The 24,389-nt window shown below is 54.1% G+C and overlaps 2 protein-coding genes across 5 annotated transcripts in view; one reads left to right on the top strand and one right to left on the bottom strand.

Moving 5' to 3' along the window:
• The first annotated feature begins 398 nt into the window (after positions 1-398).
• CLK3 (CDC like kinase 3) lies at positions 399-14,503 on the top strand. Of its 2 annotated transcripts, none has more exons than XM_065906106.1 (13): positions 399-515; positions 4,173-4,324; positions 4,992-5,208; positions 7,044-7,140; positions 7,417-7,483; positions 9,762-9,878; positions 10,491-10,657; positions 11,941-12,035; positions 12,131-12,260; positions 12,504-12,586; positions 13,130-13,209; positions 13,367-13,457; positions 14,090-14,503. In XM_065906106.1, the coding sequence occupies exons 2-13, from the start codon at positions 4,173-4,175 to the stop codon at positions 14,264-14,266; spliced, it is 1,473 nt and encodes a 490-aa protein (XP_065762178.1). In that variant the 5' UTR covers positions 399-515; the 3' UTR covers positions 14,267-14,503. The 2 variants fall into 2 exon arrangements, with proteins under 2 accessions (XP_065762178.1, XP_065762177.1); XM_065906105.1 differs by having other exon boundaries at positions 432-558.
• A 446-nt stretch (positions 14,504-14,949) lies between these two features.
• The window catches only part of EDC3 (enhancer of mRNA decapping 3), a 58,151-nt gene continuing 48,711 nt past the window's right edge, over positions 14,950-24,389 (bottom strand). For all 3 annotated transcript variants that reach the window (XM_065906708.1, XM_065906706.1, XM_065906707.1), the window contains 2 exons: positions 19,874-20,091; positions 14,950-17,440 (listed from right to left, as the gene is read on the bottom strand). In XM_065906708.1, coding sequence (XP_065762780.1) covers positions 17,106-17,440; positions 19,874-20,091 — 553 coding nt within the window. In that variant the 3' untranslated portion in view covers positions 14,950-17,105. The remainder of the gene's footprint in view (positions 17,441-19,873; positions 20,092-24,389) is intronic.

Here is a 24,389-nt window from a genome sequence, read left to right as displayed (position 1 = left end):
TCTGCTCGTGTCTCCGTGATCTTTAGCGCCCTCCTGGGCCCCGGAGCCAGGCCTTGGCGCTCAAGTCCCGCCTGGTTTTCACGGAGGCAACAGCGAAACAATGCCCTCCTCCCGGCGCGCAGGAAGGGACAGACGGGCACGGGCGGGGTTGGGGCTCCACCTTTTGGCTCTCGGCTCAGTCCGCCGCGGACCGAGCCCCCGTCGCGTCTTTAGGGCCTACGTGCGACGCGACACGGCGGGAGGGCGGACCGCGGTCAAGGACTTCCCCTCGACCCTACAGGAACCAGGTTCTGTCGCTGCCCTACGGAGCCGCACAGAGAAGACAGGTCCTCCAGAGCCTTCGAGTCGGGGGTTAGAGCGGCTGGGGCGGGGGGCCGAGCCAGGTCTAGCACCGGGCTGAGGACGGCTGCGTCACGCGAGGGGCGGGGCTGCCACGGGCGGAGGCCGGAGCCGGAAGCGGAAGAGGCGCTCGGAGCGGGGAGTGGGGCCTAGCAGCAGCCTGAGCCTGGGAGACCGTGAGTGTGGAGCCCGGGCCCGCGACGAGAGCAGTGGCGGGCGGTGAGTCGGCGGGGAGGGCGCGCTAGGTGTGGGTCCCGGGGCTCTTGGTTCGGTCTCGGGCTTCTCCCTTTCGTTTTCTTCTCTGCCCACCTCAGGCCGCGGCCCCGACCTCTCACCCCTGACCCGCCGCTTCTTCCCCAGAGGGCGATCACCATAGACCCCGACCGCTCGCTCCCGCGTGTCGGCGTCCGAGCAGAAGAGGCCTCTGAGGCCCCTGCTGGGATCCATCCGATTTTGGCCCTGCAACCTGCCCGCGGAATGGGGTCGGGGCCCTACCTGGGATACCCTGGAGAGGCTTTCAGACCCTCTCCTCCCCCTGGCTCGAGGCTTAGTTCGCAGACACCTCTTCCCCGCGCGGCTTGGAGTTTGATTCCGGCCCAAGCTGGCCTGCCTCCCCCGCCCCCCACCCGCCCACCGCAGGTCTCCCCTCGCCTCCACTGGCGGCGGTTACGGGGGACGGGGCTCTGAGATCTCTGGGACCCGAGCGTCAGAAAGGGACGCGAGCGAGGGCCGCAGGCCCCCTGCTTGTTTTGTTGTGATGATGGATCCGCTCCAGCCCTGAGGAGGGGCCAGGCCAAGCTGACAGTACAAATGCCCGGGCTGCTCCTCGCTCCGGGAGTCTCTGTGCTTTAGTTCCGGGTGCGGGTGTCCTGGTGTGGAGCTGGGGTGGGAATCGCCTGAGCCAGGGCTCCGTCGAAGCAGAGTTGGCAGCCTTCCAGCTTCCCTCCTCCATGCCCTTGAAAAGGAGGAGCGTTTCACCCGGTGGTGGCGGCTTGCAAGGTGGCAGGTTTGAGGTTGCAGTGGTGGGGCAGCGTCAGCCAAAAATAACCGTGGGGCGCTGGGGTGGCAGGGATCCGGGAGGGCAGCCGCTGACCTGGCTGGCTGCTCTTCTTGTCAGCCCAGTTCTCTGGCCAGGAGCAGCAAATGAGATGTAAGCCAGTGCTCAGAAAAAAAGCTGGCATTCTCTGCCTGGTTTTCTTCGCATTACCTTTTTCTTCATTGTGCAGAGCAGAGCCTTCCAGAGCATAATTGTGGCCCTTACCTTTTAACAACCTGTTTGCAGAGGTCTAAGAATTAGAGATAATTGAGGAGAAATGGGCCCTAGAGCCCTAGCTGGAAATAATGAGCATCTGGTATTTCCAATATTTCAGCTGCCTAGAATGTGTTAAAGGAAGTTATATTCTCTATGATTGCCTTGTGTGTGGTGTTTTATATAGCTCTTACACTTGTCCCCTCCTTTGCCAAGTTGGCTGGGAGGTCGTGTTATCTCCATTTTCCAGATATGGTAACCAAGGCCCAGAGTGACTTGTATAAGGTTAAGAGACCAGTAAACAGCAGCACTGGGATTTTGTTGAGGGTTTTCTACCCAGAGCTCTCTCCCCTCTGGTTCCTTGGAAGGGACTTTTAAAATGTCCTTAGGTGGCGCTAGTGGTAAAGAACCCTCCTGCCAATGCAGGAGATGTAAGAGATGCAAGTTCCATCCCAGGGTCAAGATCACCTGGAGAAGGGCATGGCAACCCACTCCAGTAGTCTTGCCTGGAGAATCCCATGGACAGAGGAGCCTGGCAGGCTACAAACCAAAGGGTCACAGAGTCAGACATGACTGAATTGACTTAGGATGCATACACACAATGCTCTTAAGGCATTTAACACAGACCCAGAGGTGTTACCTGGAACCTTTTTAATGTTGTTAGTGAAAAGCTGCCTTCAGTATGTCTTGTGGGCCCAGACCTGTGCTAGGCATTTGACCTTAAGGCATGTACTAGGCATGTTACTTAAAGGGTGGCATAATTTAATCCTCACGGAGCCCTGTAAGAAATTACTATCCCCATGTTGCAAGAGGAAGCTGAAGGTTGGAGTTGTTTAATAACTTGCCTAAAGGCACAAGCTGGAAGTGGCAGTGCCAGGATTCAGATTGACTTCTCTCTGACTCTGAAGCTGTGCTCTTTCCATTAACATGACCATGTCTGTACATGAACCTTGTAGGTCTCAGGAGGGAGTCTTTGGCCTGTTGTGGACCAGACCAGGTCTAATGCTTTGCCCAGTAAGGATGGGCAGTGCCTTTGTTCTGGTCACCGGAGCATCTTCGTGTCACTTAGTGAGATGTGAGATGCTGCCTTCATGCCATTACTTGGGGACCTGACCCAGCCATAATGGCAGGGAAACAGTGAAACATTAATCTGCTGATCACCAAAACAGAACTGCAGTCTGAGCTCTTGAGCTGTTAACGAAGTATTTATCTCCAAGGGTTGCTGGGGCCTAGACTTTCAGGTAGAGGGCAGAAGACAGCTGCTAGCTAGGAGATTGAGGGCAGTGACTTTCTTGGGATCCCAGGAAAGCTCCCAGGTGTTTTGTCAGATATGCTTTGGTGACCTGCTCATTCACGGAGAGCTGTTCCATCCTTTTCTCCTCCAGACCCTTCTCATGAGATGGGGCAGCCTCAATGGATTTGTCCAAAATGTGCTTCATCAGGCAAGCCCAGGACTGACCATCATTGGTTGGCTATGGCCAAGTGAAGGATTGGGAGGGAGGCTAGCTGTAGTCTCTGACTGAGCCCTCCCAAGGGAGCAGTGTCAGGTTTGGGGGTATGGGTGGAACAGGGAGCTGGCCTCACATAGCTCGTGGCTGAACCAACCTGGCAATTTCCTGTGGTGAACATAAATTCCCACTGAACTAGGAATAGTGATGTGGGGCCCTTTTGGCCTGCCTCTGTGAACACAGAGCCTGCCAGACAGACAACCTTCTGGCTCCTCCTGAGATGGGCACAAAAGAGGGTGCTGGATCAGGGGATTTAGAAGAGGGAACAGTAATGGTCCTGTGGGGGTGAGGCTCTGCCTGGGCATGGCACCAGTGGCAGGTGGTCTAAGGGTGCTAAATAGGCTTCAGGCAACTCACTTGGTTGCTCTGAAGACGCCTGGCATCTTTACTGATTCTGAGACTGAATTTAGACGAACAAGGGCTGGATAGACCCCCATGTCTGCTTGACCAGACCCTTAGGTGGGCTCGGGAATGTCTTGGGACCCCTCTTTGTCCGAGGGATGGTCTTCTCATTTCTGCCTGTGGCTCCTCACACTGATTTGTGGTCCTTGCTCCCTTGAGTGGGGTACAGTTCAGGGCCTCAACCAGGCAACTTGGCTTCTCAAACTCGAGGTCTTTCTCCCCTTGCTCCTGCGTGTTGGCTCCCTGCCAGCAGCCTTTTGACTCTGACCTCTGGCTCAACAGAACAGGCCCTTCATAAGACCCTACAGACAAGCAGGAGGGAACTGAGCACGAGGCTCCCTTTCTTCTTGGGGGTCTTCTGTGGGGGTGTTCACTAGCCCCTTCCTGCATTCTGCCTCAACACCAGCCCTGGCTCACCTGGTTCCCTGAGTGCTCAGGCCACCAGGCCAGTGACGCTGTGCTGGGGAGGCAGCTGTTTGTTTGCTCACCAGCAGAGAAGGGTGTTACCCATTGTCTGCTGTTTGACCAGTGTGACCTCAGAGTTCTTCATCACTTCGTAAACCCCTGGGAGGGGCTGCCCCCAAACAGAACAATGGGCCTCTTCTTCAGGAGCGCCTAGGCAGCCCAGTGGCTGGCTGCGTGTTCAGCAGGGCTTTCTATTTCTTGTGGCCTAGATGCATCACTGTAAGCGATACCGCTCCCCTGAGCCAGACCCATACCTGAGCTACCGATGGAAGAGGAGGAGGTCTTACAGTCGGGAGCACGAAGGGAGATTGCGATACCCGTCTCGAAGGGAGCCTCCACCCCGGAGATCTCGGTCTAGAAGGTGAGAGGGAATTAGGTCAGAAGAAAGGACTCCTTACCCCTTTGGGCTAGGGAGATAGTCTGGAGGCTTGTGGCACCCTGGGCCTCTTCAGGTGACTGCCGCCTCTGCCGGGCTGCACCTGGATCACTGCCCTGTCCTCTTCCGTCTCCTTGGGTCTCACCTGAACTCCCTGGCCTCAGTTCACCGCCATCCTTGCCACCCCTTCTTTCTCTCTGCTTGAGTCTTCCTTCTCCTAACATCTTCCCCCATTTTGTAGACCAGCATCTCCCCTGCTAACCTCTGAGCCTTCCTCGTGTGGGTTAGGGACATAATCTCAGCCCTTTCCAGAGGTTGGTCTCTGGTCTTATCTCAGCCCCTAGGCCAAAATTACAGTCTCAGCAGGCCACAGAGAGCTCTGTGCTGGGGGAGCCCTCAGAGGCCCTCCGCCATGCCCACTTTCCCCGTGCTCTGCCTCCTGCGGCCCTGGAAGGATGCCGTCAGGAGCCCGGGGTCTGGAGACTGGAGTTCACATACACATGCTCCCCTTCCCCACCTCCCATAGACTGGATGCCTCTGCTCCAACAGGCGACCCTTGTGAGCCCTTTGCAAGGACCCCACCACACAAGTCTTGCCTGGCAGCAGGAGCCTGCTTGGGGGGGAGGAAATTCTGACCAGTGATTCTTGGCAGCCATGACCGCCTGCCCTACCAGAGGAGATACCGGGAGCACCGTGACAGCGACACATACCGGTGTGAAGACCGGAGCCCGTCCTTTGGAGAGGACTACTATGGATCTTCACGTTGCCATCATCGCCGGCGGTCGCGGGAGAGGGAGCCGTACCGGACCCGCAAGCATGCCCACCACTGCCACAAACGCCGCACCAGGTCTTGTAGCAGCGCCTCCTCGGTGAGTGGTGGCCAGAGTGTGCTGCTGGGGCTTGAAGGCCTCGTCTCTTTCTAGCCTTTTCTCAGGTGGCTGGTCTGGGTGAGTACTGCCAGCCGTACGCACGCGCATTTGGTGTGTGTGTGTGTTGTGTGTATGTGTTGTCTGGTCCAGTTGCAGGGCTGAGCAGGGGCCCAGCTCCTCTGTCTTCTGGCCCACTGGCAATGGCAACTTAGGGGTTCTGGTTCCGGCGCTGGCTGGCCCCTGGCCTCCCTGTCTCCACACTGCTCCAGGCACAGGCCACGTGTGCAAGTGGCCAGGGACACTTCTTCAGTATCCTTAATAGGGTTGCTGGTATGTGGTCTGGAGCTGTTTGACCTGGTCCTTCCCACCCAGAGATTGCCCCGCCACACAACCGAGTGCTCTGACTGGTGTGGACTACATCCACCTCTGCAGTCTCCTCTCCACACCCCTCACCAAAGGCCTGGAGGCTGGAGTGCCCATGGGTGGAGGGCGGGGTCCGTCTGTAAGTGAGCTTGGACTGGGACCTGCACTCTGACCTGCAGGCACGCCCTCTTCAGCCTCACCTCTTCATGTGAGGGGCAGTCAAGGCCAGGGGGATGAGCTGCCTGTGGGATGGGGCCTGTGAGGAAATGGCAGAAAGGCCCCCAGCTCCCGGCCGTGTCCAGTTGCAGGTCACATGCCCAGAGCAGGGCCTGGAAGCATTCTTATTGTGGAGTGTTGTACAGATCTCTGCTCAGACCGGGAACCTGCTCTGCGCTCAGCTCTCTGGGAAGGAAGGCCAATTGTGTGTCTCGGAGGGTATATGCTGTCTTGTCTTCCCTTCCCAGCCCTCTGCCCTCCCTCACTGGCTCCCAGCCGCGAGGCCCCTGAGGAGTATGGTGCAGCGGTGGAGGGGGGCCAGGTGTCTTCTCTGCCGCGCTTTCCCGTGACTTCTCTGAGTGGCCGTGGGTTGAGGGTTGACCAGGCATCCGGCATGGCCTGGTACCCTCTCTGCACACTGCCACAGGTGTGTGGCTCCGCTTCTTCTCTTTTTGGTGCCCTTTGTTGTCATGAGGCTCAGGTTGGGCCTGGCCTGTGAAGTTGCCTCGGTGCCAAGGCCAGGGCAAGAGCTGGCTTGGGGCCTGTGTGGGCCGTCGTGGTGGTAGGCCTTGGAGAGTCGACCAGCCCAGAGGATCCAGTGCTCCTTCTCTGTTCGAGGCTGGTGGTGCATGGGCTGCCGACAAAAGACTGGTTCTGCTGGTGATGCTGAGTCTGGCCACAGATGCTGTCTAGGGGCAGGTGGCAGCTGTCGGGCGTGTGTAGGACCGCGTGGGCAGACAGACTGGGCATTCTGCAGCTGAACCAGAGTGGCCTCTGACCATTCTGGATGATCAGACCGAGGCTCGGCCCGCCGTCTTCTTGCACCCTTCTCACTGCGTCTTCACCCTGGCCGAAGCCGACACGGGAGGGCCGGGAGGGGGAGACTCAGTGGAGGCGGGAGTCAGGCCTGCGACTCTCCACGTGGCCCAGCCCCTTAGCAGCGGAGGCTGGGCGTCTTTCTGAGCATTTGCGGCGCCTTTCTCTTAGATAATGTCCGAGTTTTCTTTACATACCTGTAGCTGTTTTTACTTTTCTGTTTTTGAAGTCAGTTTGTGTCTTGACGTGTCCCTTGCAATATCCCTATCGTTATATATGCTGTGTGCCTTATGAAATGCTGGGATCTGGAAAATCCAATCAACCAACCCACCGGCTCCTCACCGTCTCCACCTCTGCCTTTGACTGACACCTCAATCTGTCAATCGGAACCGCCTACCATGCGATTGGTCGGATGGCGTTTCGGGGGGCGGTGCATGCAGAGAAGCCAACAGAGCAGTAAGCGCAGCAGCCGGAGTGTGGAAGATGACAAGGAGGGCCACCTGGTGTGCCGGATCGGCGATTGGCTCCAAGAGCGATGTACAGCCACCTTTCGTAAAACTTTACCTCTCTACTTTCTATCCCCCTTGTTAGACGAGACCTCTCCTGCCCGAGGGGCCTCTATTGCGCGTGGTGCCTTAGAGGGGCCACCAGTAATTGCCTGAATGACACAGACGCTAGCAACTTCTGTTTTTAAGAGTGTAGCAGTGAGAAAGAAACCTTTTATGTTTTTGAGAATTTGAATGCTGTGAACTTACAGGAGCTGCCAGCCCTCTGTCCTCCAGGTTCTCATGCCCTGTTTCTTTTCTCTCCTAGATGAGATTGTGGGGAACCTGGGTGAAGGCACCTTTGGCAAGGTGGTGGAGTGCTTGGACCATGCCAGGTAAGCTGTCTTCCTGGGAAGAGCTGGCCCAAGGTTCTTGAAGGTGGTGGCAGAGCTTAACCTTTTTCTCTTCGAAGAGTAGCACCAAAGCTCCTATGCATGTTGGGTTTTTGCTGATCCCCTAAAATAGGGAGAAATTCCTGGGATTCATGGGCATGTGGCATCTCTGCCTAAGAACTGATGGTTATTGAATGGTGCTGTTCTAGTTTCCCCACTTCCTCAGGGCTGTGGTGGAGATCAGAACACGGCAAGACCCTGGCCCCGCCACGGTCTGGATCTGCTTCCTGTGAGCTCTTTTGGGGGCCTGGCAGGGGTTTCAGCATACTGCTGAGCCCAACTCAAGCATGAGCCTCCACCCTCTGGAGGTCTGCCTGAGAGGCCATGTAGGCCCCCGTTGAGAGGAACAAGACCCTGGGCTTTCTCATCAAGCGGGCTGCTGCCTTCTGCAGCGTGCCTAAGGGTTGGGCCCCTTCAAATGTGCTCAGGTAGAGCAGGGGTACACCTGTGGTGTGTCGGGATCCTGCTGGGGGTCCCTTGCTCCCTTATAGGCTGAACAGTGAAAAACTGTTTTGTCCCTTGCCATTCCTTGAGACCAGAACCCTTGCCTCCTCTCCCTTAGGCTGGGAGGCTGCCGCCTGCGAACCCACTGCCTTCGAGCCTTAAATGGCCTCTCTTTGGTATGGCCCTTTGGCCAGAAAGTGCTTGTGTCCTTGCTGTCTTATTTGAGCCACGTGCTGCCTGTACGTGACTCTTGTATGATTTTAGGGATGAAGAAGCATGCTCAGGGTCTGCCTGTATCCCCCCAGCTTGAATGGAGGAGCTGGGCACTGCTTTACTTGGCGCTCCCATGTTGAGGGGTTCCTGGAGAGGACAGTTAAACCTAGCAATTCAGCCTGCCATGTGACCCCAATCTAAGGTAGTGATTATTACCAGCAAAGCCTCCCTGGGCACCCAGTTCCCATTTAAACACTCTTCAGACCCCATGTGGCCCAAGAAGTCAGGGATGGGACCAGTGGGCTTAGGGACACGTAGACGATACAGTGGTGAGAGGCGGCAGATCTGAGAGCTGTGGCACCTGAGGGCTCTCTGGGCTGCCACTCTGAGCAGCTAGATGGGAAGCGAGCCTTTGAAGTCACTAAAGGGCAGGCCCAGGGCTCAGGGAACCTTTAGGGAGTCCAGAGGGAGTTGGCCAGTGGGCTTGTTGTGAGAAGGCAGAATTCAGCTCCACGAAAGGAAGGGCCGCCCAACTCTGGCAGTAGCTGTGTGGAAGTGATGAGTTCATCTCAAGGGTCGGAATGCTAAGGGATGCTGTTCCAGGAGTCTGGAGTTATGGCTTTTCCTCTGAGGTCCTTTCCTACTCTGAAAATCTGGGAAAATGGGATGAGAAAAATGCACAGTGTTTTAGAAGATGCCTCTGCCCTTCGACCTGTGAACCTTTCTGGCACCAAGGCCAGCTTCCCAGAGGCCTTAGGCCACACCCTTGTGGGCCAGGGCTTATCACTCTAATTCCCCACTGGGCATCTGAGCACTGGCTCTCCCTTCCTGAGAGTGTTAGGCCTGACAGCCTAACCTCCCCAGTTATTCTCTGCTGGGCACCTGCTCATGGCATACAGGGGTAGTGCTGGGGGTAGGGTGGGAGGTGTGGAGCAGGAATTATTAAAATCCTCATTGGACGCTGAATAAGGGTTTCTGGTGCTCGGGGGTCTCTGACATGCCATGGCTGGTATTGAGGCAGGTGGGGCCAGGAGGTGTGCTGAGGGATCGGTCCTGGGGTTCAGTGAGGGGAAGAGCCTCTGCTGGCACCTTTCCCTCCTGCCAGGCTCTCACTCCCTCCTGGAACCCCAGGAGGAACAGTTTGTGGAGAGTTGGTGATATGCTCAGGAAAGTCAGGAGGGTTCTGCAGAGGGTTCTGAGTGGGATGGCCTGGCCAGGGTCAGGACTGACTGGCCTCCAGGTCAGGTAACTGAGCAAGCTCTAGGGCTGGTGCTGGTCAGCAGGATAAGGCTCTGCTCCTCTGCCCACTCCTTCTGGGAGCTGGCAGCAGCTGAGATCATAAAAACCTAAGACTGGCATGGTTGTCAACAGCAACTTCATATTGCACAGGTAGAGGTCTGGAGTTGTGTGGGGCAGGCTGGGCATCAAGAATCTGCTGTCTTCAGGGCAGCCCTGTTCCTGGAGTCCTAAGTAGCATTTGCGAGGAGTTGCTGGGTTGGGGTGGAGGGTGGGGGAGGGGCTGCATAGCTTCTCATGAGGACTGCTGCTTCCTTCCCCGGTCCAGAGGGAAGTCTCAGGTTGCCCTGAAGATCATCCGCAATGTAGGCAAGTACCGGGAGGCCGCCCGGCTAGAAATCAACGTTCTCAAGAAGATCAAGGAGAAGGACAAAGAGAACAAATTGTGAGTGTCGGCAGGGAATGGGCAGGAAGCTTCCTAGGGGTCAGTGTCTGTCCAGCCCAGTGGCCCAGACTCAGTTGGGCCCAGCAGTGCCATTTCGCTGGGTCGGCACCATGCCTTCTCCCAACAGCCAGAGCCAGGGGGTCTGGAGAGTGAGTCTTGCTGGAAGGAACAGCTGGGTTTCAGCCTAGGCTCCACTGCAACCAACTCTATGTTCTGAGATGGCCTCCTTGCCCTGCATTTGTGAATTAGAGGCTTCACTGGGTTGTGGTGGGCATTAGACAAGATAGAAACCCCAAACTGTTTGGGATGCTCACATAGTCAGAGATATCCAAAGGAGCACACAGACACGGAGCATTCACCTCCGCCAAGCACTGTGCTGAGCCCTACAGACTCAGGAAGCTCAGCAGAGGGCACTCGACCTATGGTGTGGCCTGGTTACGCCACCTTTCTGAGAGCAGGTGGTGTAACTTACCCATAGTTTTCTTTTTTGTGAATCTGCATCCTGTTTGTGACCCAGCAGCCTGGGAGGGAGTGGGACTGTCTTCACCTGAGGGAGCGGGTGGGCAGCCAGCCCCCCAGCACAGACCCTGAGCCCCATCCGTCCTTCTCCAGCCTGTGCGTCTTGATGTCTGACTGGTTCAACTTCCACGGTCACATGTGCATCGCCTTTGAGCTCCTGGGCAAGAACACCTTTGAGTTCCTAAAGGAGAATAACTTCCAGCCTTACCCTCTACCACATGTCCGGCACATGGCCTACCAGCTCTGCCACGCCCTTAGATGTAAGTTCCCACCCTCAAGCGGAGCGGGGCAGCCTGTGCAGCAAGGCACCTGGGGGCCCTGCCCTCCCACCATCTGCTCCAACACATTGCTGACTGTTCTGCTGGGCCCGAGACACTAGGGCCCCTTTGGCTGAAAGGCCTTCAAGTTGGCATCTGTGACAATGGAGAGGCTGCAGTCCCCTCCAGGGGCCTCTGGAGCTGGCCTCTGACCCCAGGCTCTCCGAAAGAGAAAAAGGGAGAGAGGTGCTCTAGGATTAGCCCCGTACCAGCCCCATTCCTACCTTCCTGCATAGGATGAAGAGGTCACAGACTAACCTGGTAGATCCCACCCACAGACCCTGTCAGCACAGACCCCATCTGTCTCACCATCATTTCCCATCTGTCTGCCAGCCTCTAAGGTGGCACCTGTGTTCAGTGCTGCAGGATTTGTAGTGGTTGAAACAGGTAGGAAAGGCTCACTGGAGAGGAGGCGGCTAGACTTAGAGCTAGACTGGCAGAGTCTGCACAGGTGACGGGACCAGGGAAAGCGTTCCAAGCCAGGTGAGCCATCCAGTGCTGGCCCAGAGCCTGGCATGTGCTGCAGCTCACTGTGGTGAAGAGAGGGCCCATGTCAAGAGAGATGGGCTACACCGTTGGGAGGGTCTTGAGTACCAGATGGGAAAAGTGATGAGTGGCAGGGTACAACCATCGCTGGGACAGGGTTGGAGGGAAAAGGAGGGAAAAGACTTCCCCCTGCTTAGGGCGGGGGGTGAGGGGAGAAAGGCAGGACTGGCTTCATCGTTTCATAGGGGACCCTGTGCTTGGTTTAATGCTCTCCTAACTACCATCTTGAGATTCTAAGTAACTTTTGAATAAGGAGACCTACATTTTCATTTTGCCCTGGGCCTTGCAAATTATGTAGCTGGTGCTTGGGAGAGGGAACCACTCCAAGACTGATACTGCAGCTTTGGTGAGAGACCTGGTCCCCTGCAGACAGGTAGAAGGAGGTTTTCTAAATGGAAGGCATCTCCCCTGCCCCCTCAAGAATTAGAACCCTCTGAGTTCACAAGTACAGAGAACCCTTGAGAGTTCTTGAGTTTGAGAAGTTGGTGAGAGTTCCCTCACCAACTTGAGAGGGAAGAGCAGAGACAGTGTGGTCCTCTCCCTCTGCCACTGCTGAGGTTAGGGGCTGAGGGCTCTAGCAGGCTGGCTCTTGAGGAGGGAGCTGGCCTAGCATGGGCAGGCGGGCCAGAGAGGAAGCCCAGGTTTTCAGTGTCTGCTTCCCTCCTCTCCTGCTCCCTCAGTTCTACATGAGAACCAACTGACCCACACAGACTTGAAGCCAGAGAACATCCTGTTTGTGAATTCTGAGTTTGAAACCCTCTACAATGAGCACAAGGTATTTATTGGTGGGGTAATGGTCGAGGCCCTGTTCCAGGAGTCGGTTACCCACCAGTACAGACTCCTGACCTTGCTCCCTTCCCTGCCCTTCAGAGCTGTGAGGAGAAGTCCGTGAAGAACACCAGCATCCGAGTGGCTGACTTCGGCAGTGCCACGTTTGACCACGAGCATCACACGACCATCGTGGCCACCCGTCACTACCGTCCACCTGAGGTGATCCTCGGTGAGTGACTGCAGCCCGATAAAGCAGGCAGTTGTTGGCAGGCTATGAAAACAGGGAGTGTGGTGTCTGTTCACACCTGGGGCCAGTGTCCTAAGTCTCTGTGGCTGTTGAGTTGGTCTTAAGAAAGGGATTTCTACTGGGTTTTGGCCAGGAGTCTTGCCAGACAGCGTGGTAGCTGCCCTGTGACCTCCGGGCTGGGAGCACAGAGCTGAGTCTCATAGCCCACCCCATTTTCGCTTTCAGAGCTGGGCTGGGCACAGCCCTGTGATGTCTGGAGCATCGGCTGCATTCTCTTTGAGTACTACCGGGGCTTCACGCTCTTCCAGGTAAGGCCTCTCCCTCATCACCCCCCTACCCTAAGCTGCAGAGGCCTAGTGTGGGAGGGACCTCCCCCCACTCAGCAGCATGTTGTGAGATTAGACTCCTGAGGGTTGTAGGTGCTTGGGAAGGAAGAGGTCAGTCAGGGTAGCTGGAACACTCGGGGACCCTTGCAGTCAGTCATCAGGGGAGGAGGACTGGGGTGGGAGGAGTGTCCCAGCCAAGGGGCACAGTGTGAGTGAGGGCATGGAGATGGGCTGGGGCAGGGCACTTTCTGGGGAGAGAGAAGAACTAGCCAGAATGAGCTGTGTCATCATGCAGTACGCTGGACGGGTTGGGAAGTCTCACCCTGAGGGACGAGGCTGGCTTCCCTCCTGGTCCCAGGCTGCCACCAGGTCGAAAGGCTGGGGCTGCTATCCCATTGGTGGGTTTGTGTCTCCTGGGGCCGGGAGAGACCTTGACCATCTTTCTTATCCCTTATTCTCCGAGGGACCTTGAGGGGGCGGAGGCTGTCATGATTCCCACTTGCTGTGTCCCTCACCCTTCCACAGACCCACGAGAACCGAGAGCATTTGGTGATGATGGAGAAGATCCTAGGGCCCATCCCATCACACATGATCCACCGGACAAGGTAACGATTGCTCCCTCAGGGCTTTCCTGCCTCGGAGTGACCTGGCAAAGCTGTTGCCCAGACCTTCCTGCTGGGTCAGGCCAGGGTCCCCTGCCTTGCTTCGCTGCTGTTGTCTTTCCCACCTTAAGGTTCCACCCTTCCTGTCTTTTGTTTTCAGGAAGCAGAAATATTTCTACAAAGGGGGCCTGGTTTGGGATGAGAACAGCTCTGACGGCCGGTATGTGAAGGAGAACTGCAAACCTCTGAAGGTCAGTTTCTGGCTTCCCCCAGCTCAGCGCATGCAAGGAGCCCCCAGGCACTGGGCAGACACAGCAGAGGCCAGGCAGCTAGAAACAGCCACCTCGTTCTGGCTCTGAGAGGCTGTGCCCAAGGCTGTCGGGTGCTGGCAGTGAGGCTTCTTGCAAACTGCCCTAGAGGGGCCCTTAGCTCTTCTCCTTTCCCACAGGGTGGCTCTGATGTAATCGGAGGGCATCCGAAGAGCCAGATGTCCAAGACCCTGCTACTTCCCACTCCCTCTATTCTCAGTAGGCAGGACTGAGGGGAGGGTGGGGGAAGACGTAGACATGGCCAGGAAGCCTCTGTCAACTGCATTTGGTGCTTGGACAAGTGAATTCACAGAGGTGCTGTCCACCCACCTGTCAGAACTTTGCACATGGGGGCAGAGGCATCAAGCCAGCAAGACACCCGGTAGCCTGACAAGTTCAGAGCAGACAGGCACGAAAAGCAAAGAGCTGCTCCTTGTCCAGGAGGGCAGAAGTAGTCCTTTGGGGGGGGCATCCTGCCTCCTCAGCCGTGCAGCAAGGCTTCCCAGAGGCGAGGGGACCGGCTGTGGCTTCCCCCGGCCCGCCATCACACTGAGGCACCTTGTGTCCCTGAGCAGAGTTACATGCTCCAAGACACTCTGGAGCACGTGCAGCTGTTTGACCTGATGAGGAGGATGTTAGAATTTGACCCTGCCCAGCGCATCACACTGGCGGAGGCCCTGCTGCACCCCTTCTTTGCTGGTCTGACCCCTGAGGAGCGGTCCTTCCACACCAGCCGCAACCCAAGCAGATGACAGGCGTGCGGCCACTGCACCAGAGATGGAGAGTGGGACTGGACTGCCCGGCCCCTTTCCTCCAACCTCTACCACCGGCCCCAGGGCCAGAGCCACCCAGTGAACAGTGCAATGTGAAGGAAGGCAGGAGCCTGCAAGGGAGGAGACCTGATGCCCAGCTGCCAGAAAGCACACAGATTTGACCCAAGCTATTTATATGTTGTAAAGTTATAATAAAGTGTTTCTTACTGTTTGTAACCCCTGGTACCAGTGTGTCCATCTCCAGGCTCCTTGCCTTCTCCCCTCCCTACCTTATTAATAAAGTTTTTCTTAGCAGTGCCGCTTGTGGAGAGCTACGTGTGAACTGGGCCAGGCCCGGAAAGGCTAGCCAGAAGCTCGGGTGTCCCCCTGAGCCCAGAAGAGTAGCGGTAGGTCTGCTCAACAGTCCGGAAAGGGACCTGGGCCCTGTCCTGCGCCCGCGTCCCTGCTGGCCCCTATACCTCTCAGCCCCAAAGAATATACCAGGAATGGCCCACGGGTTTACCTCTCCTTCCAGCCCTGTCTCTGGCTGAGACTTGGGCTGTATATGCCCACTAACTGGCTGGTTGAGGTCAGGTGAGGATCAAGGCAGGTTCCTAGGGCTGAGGACGCGGTACCTCACTGCAGCCCACGGAGCAATGTACCACAGCACACAAGACTCCCGTCATTCAGCTTTATTGTAGTGCTGGTTTTTGGTTCCCCAAGAGCTGCATGAATGAGTTTTGGCCACCTGACTGGGGCCCCGTGGGGACTGGACACTGTGGGTAGGATGCCTCTGAAAAGAGGTGAAGATGGAGGAATCATGCTGTCTTTACCACCGCTGGGGAAGGCCCAGGCTGAAGGCAGCAAGAGGCTCCACTGCTGCCTGGGGAAAAAACAGGCTTGGGCACCAACTCCCAGTGGCCCCTCAACACAAGGCCATCACCCACAGGGTCACCATGAATTACTGGAGCAAGCAGAGTCTTGTGGACCAGGGTTCTAGCTCGTTTTTCACTGGACCCAATGGGGAGACCTCCCCGCATAAACAGGCAGCCAGAGCCTGTTGAATGGTTGCTTACTAAAATGCCTGTAACCCAGCAATGCTCCTCAAACCATGGGCCCACCTCTAAAGAGAGGGCCTCATTCAGGAGCTTCTCGGCCCTGAGAGTGAGCAGAGGTTCAGGAAGGATACACAGCATGGGATTCCCAGTCGCTGGCCGCCATCCACCGCTGGAGACAATTTTAACATCTGAGGGAGGCTGGGAGGAAAGGAGGGACCAGCCCTCTCTGCCCTGCCTAATCTCCCCCAGCTATGCTCTGATAAGGAGAGTGATAAGCATCCTGAAACCCAGGGTACCAGGGCCTACCCTGCATCCATGATCCTTGGCAGACCCTTCCACTCACCCCCTTAACCATACTGGGTGGGCACAGAGCAGAAGGAAGCCTGAAGCCCTGAAAAAGGCTTTAAAGCACAAGCCTCTGCAAGGGCCCCACTCGGGAACTTCAGGACATGGGTCCTGTTCTGCCAACTTCTGGGGCCTGTGAACATCTAGGGGCTCAGTGTCTTAGGATCTGAGCAGCACTGTGTTCCTAAGGCTGAGTCCCACCAGCTAGCTCATCCAGAACTAGCCTCATTTTGGCATCTTAGAGACAGGGTGCTGGCCCTGAGCCTACACATCTAAAGAGGACAATCAAAGGGTTCAAGGCCCAGACACTAAAAGCTGGGGGGCTGGGGGGTGGGGCGGGGGGAGAGCCCACGTGGGAGGGACATGCGCCCACAGCTGCAATGGACCATTTCAGGGGAAGGGCAGGGGGCAGAAGAGAGTAGGGATATGTGTGCAGGCAAGGAGGAGGCGGGAGTGGTGGCTTAGGACAGAAGCACCAGGGAGCCTCTTCTGGTTCAGCACCAGGCTCCCCCAGGGGCCTCCCCAATACTGAACATTAAAGCTGCACCCTGAGGAGTCTGGCCCCAGACTAGGCAAAGGCTCAGTCCCCAGCTAGAGAGTATGGGGTTGGGGGGCACTGCTGGCAAGATGGGCACTGTGGTTCTACAGTAACACAGTAACATAAGCTTATACTACCTGTGCTGCAGACAACAGAAAAACAGTGTAAAAAAAAAAAAAAAACCACCCAATACAGTAACACCATTCAGATGCAACCCTGCCCCCCTTCCCTGCCTCTCAAGAGTGATGGAGTGGAAAGGAGGAAGGACCCTTGGGGGAAAAAAAAAAAAACCCTAGCATAAAACTTGATCAGCTCAGGAGAAAGGGTCAAAGCCCCCAAATCATCTTGCGGTGGGGCTCAGGGAAGGCCTCAAAGCCCTCAAACTGAACCGAGAATGCAAGTCTGCCCTCTAGCGGACAGCGGCAGCACAGCCAGTTCTACATGATCAAAGGAGGGGCTGCTTGGCTGCAGGAAGCAGGGGAGACAAAGCCACAAGCTCTGAACCAGAGCAAGCACAGAGCTCCCAACAGGACTGCCCCACCCCGTGAGGCGTCGGCCCAGGCCCAGTGGCTGTAAACCTGACATACAGTCTGCGAGCTGCCTATGTCTGTAAACAAAGCCCCACCTGACCACGCAGGGGGCCGAGTGCAGAGATGCCTGGAGCCACTGTGCGCTTAGCCTGCCACTAGCCCCGTGCCCCCGGTGGGAAAGCCTTCCCTGGCTCAGGGCACGTGACAGGTCAGTTTTAAATATGATCTGTTCTTTCAAAGAAACAAAATGAAAAGAGAAAAAATTTAACAACAAGGTCCACGAAACTTCACATCCTTAAGGCGTTCGCTGTCAAATTCAGTGTCAGGAGCAGCAGGGGACTACGAGGTCCGGCCCGCCCAGAGCCCTTCTAGGCAGAGTGCAGTGGGATGACAAACTTGCAGCCGAAGGGCGAGTGGTAGTTGATGCCCACCTCCTGGAAGACCTGCTGGGGAATGCCGATGTCGCACAAATAGACGCGGCCCGCGTGCTCCCCCAGAGGCAGAGGCAGGCCCAGAGCCAGTGACCACTTGGCATCAATGCCCTGTTCACCTTCATGCACAGGAGGGTCTATGCTGAGTACTGGCGCCCGATTCTGGTTGGCCCAGGCCACAGCTGCCTTGTACCAGGGCTGATCCCGCAGGAAGGCATTCTCAGGGCAATCCAGACAGTTGATCACCAGGTCCACAGGGCTAGTGGGCAGATCTGCAGGTGGAAAGAGTGCCATCTGTAACCCCTATAAAGTAGAAAGCAGTCCAGGCTGGGACAAGAACCTCAGTGACCCCAAGAGTGTCTTGTTCAGACACCACTCCAATGCTTCTGCAGAGGCCAGGCTTTTCAAGGTTGGGCCGGGACCCAGGCTCCGGGAGTTCCAAGACCTGGTTGGGCTGGGTGCTGGAGACCAAGGTACGTCAGCCCGATGGACCACTGTCCTCGTGGAGCTCCCAGGCTGAAGCACTGTTGTGCTGGGTGAGCAGAGCGTCTCAGGACATGAGGCCCCTGCCTCCTCTGCACATCTAACTTCCTGGTAAATTACAAGCTCTGGGAAGGTGCGCTCTATTACCAAGTCACCCTTCAGGGATAGGATGTGACCAGGGCCCAGGAGAATTGGGCTGACTGCCATCTGCTGTCTGGCCCTAGAAGTGTGAACAGGCAAGAGCGTGCTCACTCTACACCAGGCTGGCCTGCTCCCACAGCCTGGCCTTGCTGGTCCCCTCACAATTATAGAAATGAGTCCTTCTTACAGCCCAAACTTAAGAACGCCGAAGGAATCTCTCACTTCTCCCAGGTGTTTAAAAAGGCTTCTCTGCTCTCACCAGGCCTCTGGCACAGTGTAAGAACAGATGGCTCAATAAGCACATAAGTCCTGACCAGCCTAAGAGGTTAAACTGAGACTAGCGGAAGTCAGACCAAACTCAAGGGTGAACATCCTGGAGCAACTGGGATAGGAAGCCTTGTGGGTAGCTGAGGAGAATAACTGCCTGAAAAAGGGCATCATATTACAGATCTTACGAGGGGGAACCCACATATGAGAACCCCTTCCCAGGTCTCAGTCTTAAGTACTGACATACCTCAATTAGAGTCTCAGAACAGGCCACTATGGGTGGGGATGGGGGTGTCCCTGTGAGCCCCGAGGTTTTCGAGAGTAGGAATGGCATCTTCCCTTCTTCATGCCCACAGGAGCCTGACCTGACAGTTAAGAGACTGAGGTTCTGGCCCCATCTTGCCATCTGATCCCTGGCTAACCCTAACCCTAACCCTTTCTCTGGGCCACATTTGCGTGCTCCACTTCTGCCCTGTTCTCATTTAAACCCACTCCTATCAGACCACGCTTCACCACACCACTTGAAACTGCTCCTGTCAAGATCACCAGGGGCTTCCACACTGCTGGATCCAGTAGTCAAGTCTCAATCTTCATCTGAACTCAACCTAGGAAGGCCTGCTGACACAGCTGCTCTCACCCTCTTTTCTTTACTCATCTTTCAGGTACCAGACTCCCTAGGCTTTCCTTCTCCTTCAATGACCATTCTTTCCCCGTCTCTTAGCTGGTCCCTTAAACTTCTATCCAAAGAACCCACTCTAACATCCTATCTGTTCTCTCTTCCTAGAAGATACCTTATCCAGGCTCATTACGGCTTTAAATACCACCTCTCCACACCTGTAACTCCACACTGCATCCCTTCACTTAACTACAGACTCATCTCCATCAATCAGCATTTCCACCTGCCTATCCAATGGGTATCTCCAACTGAGCTCCTGCTCTTCTTCCCCAAACCTCCCTCAGCTCTTCCCATCTCAGTGATGGCACCTCCATCCTTCCAGTTACTCAGGTCAAGAACCTTGGAGTCGTTCTTTACCCTTCTCTTTCTCTTATCCTTTACATCCAATCTATAAACTCTTATCTTCAATATTGCTTCAGAAACTAACCACCTTTCATCACTTTCATGCTGTCTCAGCCACCATCACTTCTCGTTCCAATTATTACAATAGCCTTAATAAATCTGTGTAAGTCTATAGTCTGCGCTCAAACAACAGACGTAATGATCGTCTGGAACCCGAGCTGGATTATATCTTTCTGCTACTTATTCCTAAAGTGACTCTCCATCTCACTCAGACTAAAAGTTCAAACCTTACATAAAGATCCACAGGCCCTTTAAGACTGGGCCCTAAAACATCTAAGTCTACTGCTACCCTCCACCCAACCCTCCAACATTCACGAGCTCCCTTCCGTTTTATTTGTCTGCATAACACTTACTACCATCTGACCTGAGAGAAATGTCACTTGTCATCTGTCCTAACCAGAATGTAAGCTCCACAAATGCATGGGTTAAGAAAAAAAAAAATCTACCACCGTATCCCCAGTGTCGGGAACAGTGCCCATTCTGTACTTATCCATGAAAAAACTAAATGGATCCCCACCTCTCCATCTGAGTGGTGGGAGGAGGCAGAAGGTGAAGGGATGGGTGTAGGCAAGTCGACACCAAAGGTTATTTACTTCCTTAAGACTCCAAGACTACTCATGAGCAAAGTGCTCTTTGCGCTTGTGGAGCTTTTCCACCTGTCACCACTGGGCGGCACCAGCAGACCATGAAAGCACTGAGGAGGGAGCGGGCCCCAACCCTGTGCAAGGGCTCTCACCTTTGAGGCTAGACACTTGTTGGCCCTGGGTCTTGCTGAAGAGAGACAGCTCATTGGTAATGGATTCCAGCATCTTCACGAAGTTGGGCAGAAAGAGGATGACCTGGACATCGTGGTTGGCCAGGTGCCTTCCACAACTGATACCCTGAGCCCCCTTCACGTGAGGCCCACACAGCAGGGCCACTGTAGGCCTCTGGTGAACGTTTTTGGGATTCAGCCTGGAACAGAAGGTAAAGAAGCATCATCAGCCAAGACTTGCCAATCCTTTGCCCCATATACCGGACACCTCCTGGCACCTGCTGCTTTCAGAGCCCAGGTTCTAGAGGGGATGGACAAAATCTACTACAGGCCAAGTTCACAGGGTGGCCTTCCCACTGTCCCACACTTCATCTTTGGGTCCTCTTAGGTGTAGCTAGTGATAAAGAACCCACCTGCCAACTCAGGAGACATGAGACCTGGGTTCAATTCAGGATGTCAAGAACATCTCCTGGAGGGCATGGCAACCCACTCCAGTTTTCCTGCATGGAGAATCCCATGGACTTCTAGAGCCTGGTGGGCTACAGTCCACAGAGTCGCAAAGAGTCAGACATGACTGAGGCAACTTAGCACACACTAGGTAGTTCGCTTGACCTTGTTCCGTGCAACACCGCTGCCAGAACACTGCTTTCTAAGAACACTTTCTGTTCTCACTGTAGGACCTATTACATCAAACACTTCTCGGCAGAGGTTTTTCCACCTCTGCAGCCTTCTTGACTCTTCCCCAATGTGCCTGCTCTGCTGCAGCAAGACTGGTCTCATCACTCTCTCTTGCACCTGACGGTTCTTTCTTGCTTCTGCTCAAACTACTTCACCTGCCCAGAAAGCCCTTCACTTAGGAATCTGACCCACTCCTTCTAGGATTACTCTGGCTCAACTCCTAAGAGACTCACAGCAAGTACCAAACAGGGCAGTTGTAAATCATACTCAATTAGTTACCAGTCCAAGTTCTCTTCTCTGAGCTGCCAGTAAGCTAATAAGGGCAATGCTGGAGCTACTCTACTTCCTAGACTGCTGGGTGGATGAATGGATGTAAAGCACTCTGAACAGGAACTGACACCAAAAGTACTCAATTGATGCTGCTATCATTATAGTTCTGGTCACAGAGAAGGCAGAAGGCTAAGGGCTTCCCGGTGGGGAGCTGCCTTGGACACTCACTTCTGATGAAGTTACTTTCAGCTTTATGCCATTCAAAGTGGAGCCACCCCCCCACCCCAAAAGAAAGGCTGAGACCCCTCTGGTCTCAGATAAGCCGTAAATAGGGGGGTTAAAATTAGCCCTAGAGCTATGCCCAACTGCCAGGCAGTGCCGTCTGCCCCTGGGCAGGAAGGCAGGGGAGATGAACAGTCAGAAAGAGGCTTAGGTCCCTGCTTGGGGTGGAGCAGGGACAGTCACTTATGGGTTTTCTCCAAAGAGAGGAGGACAGATGTTGTCAAGCCAAAGAGGAAATCCTCACTCTCCAAATAAATTCAGGGGAATTTGGTGATGTACTTTCATATACACCAAGTCATTAATTTCTTCCCACCATGTTTGCATCGTAAGGAAATATAGTGAGTACTTCTCCCTGCTCACAGATAACTGCAGAGTTCACATCAGACTTGCCCGGGTTTATTCCCTAAATGAACTCTTCCTCGCACAGAGGCATCCCCAATCCGAGGACTCAAAGCAGACCATGACACCCACAGACCCAACAGCAGGGGTCAGAGTCCAGGCACTGGAGACTGAGCTTCACCGTGAACCACCAGTGCCACGTGGGCCAAGTCTTTCTGCTCTCTTGAGCTCTAGCTTGCTCATTTTAAAACCTGGTCTACTATTTACCTTCGAGGAGAGGCAATGAGGAGCAAATTAAATGCTAATATGAAGGCACAGTGAAAAAATGCATGATACTTAATATACCATGGTACTTAACATCACTTAACAGATGATGATGTTAATGAGTTGCGCTCAATATGCCAGCAAATTTTGAAAACTCAGCAGTGGTCACAGGACTGGAAAAGGTCAAGTTTTCATTCCAATCCCCAAAAAAGGCAATGCCAAAGGATGCTCAAACTACCACACAATTGCACTCATCTCACACGCTAGCAAAGTAATGCTCAAAATTCTCCAAGCAAGGCTTCAACAGTACGTGAACCGAGAACTTCCAGATGTTCAAGCTGGATTTAGAAAAGGCAGAGGAACCAGAGATCAAATCACCAACATCCCTTGGATCACAGAAAAAGCAAGAGTTCCAGAAAAACATCTACTTCTGCTTTATTGACTATGCCAAAGCCTTTGACTGTGTGGATCACAAGAAACTGTGGAAAACTCTTAGATATGGGAATACCAGACCACCTGACCTGCCTCCTGAGAAATCTGTATGTAGGTCAAGAACCAACAGTTAGAACCAGACATGGAAGAACGGACTGGTTCCAAATTGGGAAAGGAGTACGTCAAGGCTGTATATTGTCACCCTGCTTATTTAACTTATAAGCAGGGTACATCACACGAAATGCTCGGTTGGTGAAGTACAAGCTGGAATCAAGACTGCTGGGAGAAATATCAATAACCTCAGATATGCAGATGATACCACCCTTATGGCAGAAAGCAAAGAGGAACTGAAGAGCTTCTTGATGAATGTGAAAGAGGAGATTGAAAAAGCTGACTTAAAACTCAACATTCAAAAACCTAAGATCATGGCATCTGGTCCCATCATTTCATGGCAAATAGGTGGGGAAACAATGAAAACAGTGAGAGACTTTATTTTTGGAGGGTTCCAAAATCACTGCAGATGGTGACTGCAGCCATGAAATTAAAAGACACTTGCTCCTTGGAAGAAAAGCTATGACAGACCTAGACAGTGTATTAAAAAGCAGAGACATTACTTTGCCAACAAATGTCCATCTAGTCAAAGCTATGGTCTTTCCAGTAGTCACGTATGGATGTGAGAGTTGGATCATAACGAAGGTGCCAAAGAACTCACATTTTTGAACTGTGGTATTGGAGAAGACTCTTGAGAGTCCCTTGGACTGCAAGGAGATCAAACCAGTCAATCCTAAAGGAAATCAACCCTGAATATTCATTGGAAGGACCGACGCTAAAGCTGAAGTTCCAATCGTTTGGCCACCTGCTGTGAACAGCCAACTCATTGGAAAAGACAGATGCTGGGAAAGATTGAAGGCAGGAGGAGAAGGGGACAACAGAGGACGAGATAGTTGGATGGCATCACCAACTCAATGAACATGAGTTTGAGTAAGCTCCGGGAGTTGGTAAAGGACAGGGAAGCCTGGTGTGCTGCAGTCCATGGGGTCGCAAAGAGTCGGACATCACTGAACAACAATTAACACACATGAAAGTGATTACGGAGGTATCTTTCTCAAAGAAAAGCCAGCAACTGTTGCAAAGAACAGTACTGTTGGCCCTTCTGAGAGCTCAGACAGAGAGGACAGACAGGCACAAGGACAGTCAACCACAAGAAGCTGACCAAAAAGGAATGGACTTGAGAAGGACATTCAGGTCCTGCTCCCAAACTGCTATTTCTGGGAAGCCACTTAATGGCCTCAAATATTTGCAGGAAGAGCTTATTCCAAGGGTTGCCCCAGTGGCTGCTCTGGGAGGAGGTTCAACAGTCAGCAGACCCAAGGGCAGGATATACTGCAGAGGACAACTTGCACCATGTCCTCCTGTGCGGTCTCCAATGGCTCTTCCCCAGCACAGGCCAGGCCAGAGATCCGAGTGGGAAAGCAGGCCTAAGTCAAGTGGCAAGGCGGATGAATGCAACTCTACAGGGTGAGAGGAGTGGAGAAGCAAGGAGGGGAAACCTCACTGTCAGTGTGCGTCACCTTAGCCACCACTCTCCCACAAGACTAACAATGTCCTCCTCTTCGCTGATAAATCCAGCAGACACCTGTCAACCTTAAATGTGCTTGCTCGCTCAGCATCATCACTGCTGACCATCCCTTTATTCCTCAAACACCGTTTCTTTGGTTCTTAAACCGTGCCCTCTTGGTTCTCTTACCTCTCTGGCTTTAAACTTTCTTAGCTATTTTGGAAGGCTCATCTCTTAACTAGGCTTTAATGCTGATGTTCCCCAGAATTCCACCCTAGGCCCTTTCCTCTCCTCACACCTTCTCCTTAACAGAGCCTGCCTATTCTTATACCACGTACCAGCTGATGACTTCCGATCTCTATCTTCTGCTCAGACCTTTCTCTAAACTCAGATCCAGACTGCTAATAGTCCATCTGCATGTCTCACAGTCCTAAACTCAACATATCCAAAACAAAACCTACCACTTCCTCCATGCCTGCTCCTCTTCCCACGTTCCTTATCATGGTGACTGCTATCACTGTCCATCCCAGTGTCCAGGCTAGAGCGCTTTAAAGTTCAGGGATCACTGACACTTTATTTTCAATCACCTTTCATATCCACTCAATACTCTGCCCTCTTAATTTTATCTTAAAAAGTTCCCTCATCTACCCACTTCTCTGATCCCCTCTTCCCTAC

This window comes from Muntiacus reevesi, chromosome 15, assembly GCF_963930625.1.
Source record: "Muntiacus reevesi chromosome 15, mMunRee1.1, whole genome shotgun sequence".
NCBI classification, from domain to species: domain Eukaryota; kingdom Metazoa; phylum Chordata; class Mammalia; order Artiodactyla; family Cervidae; genus Muntiacus; species Muntiacus reevesi.
Note: the sequence above shows the minus strand (reverse complement) of the source record. Positions and strands in the feature narration are given on the sequence as shown.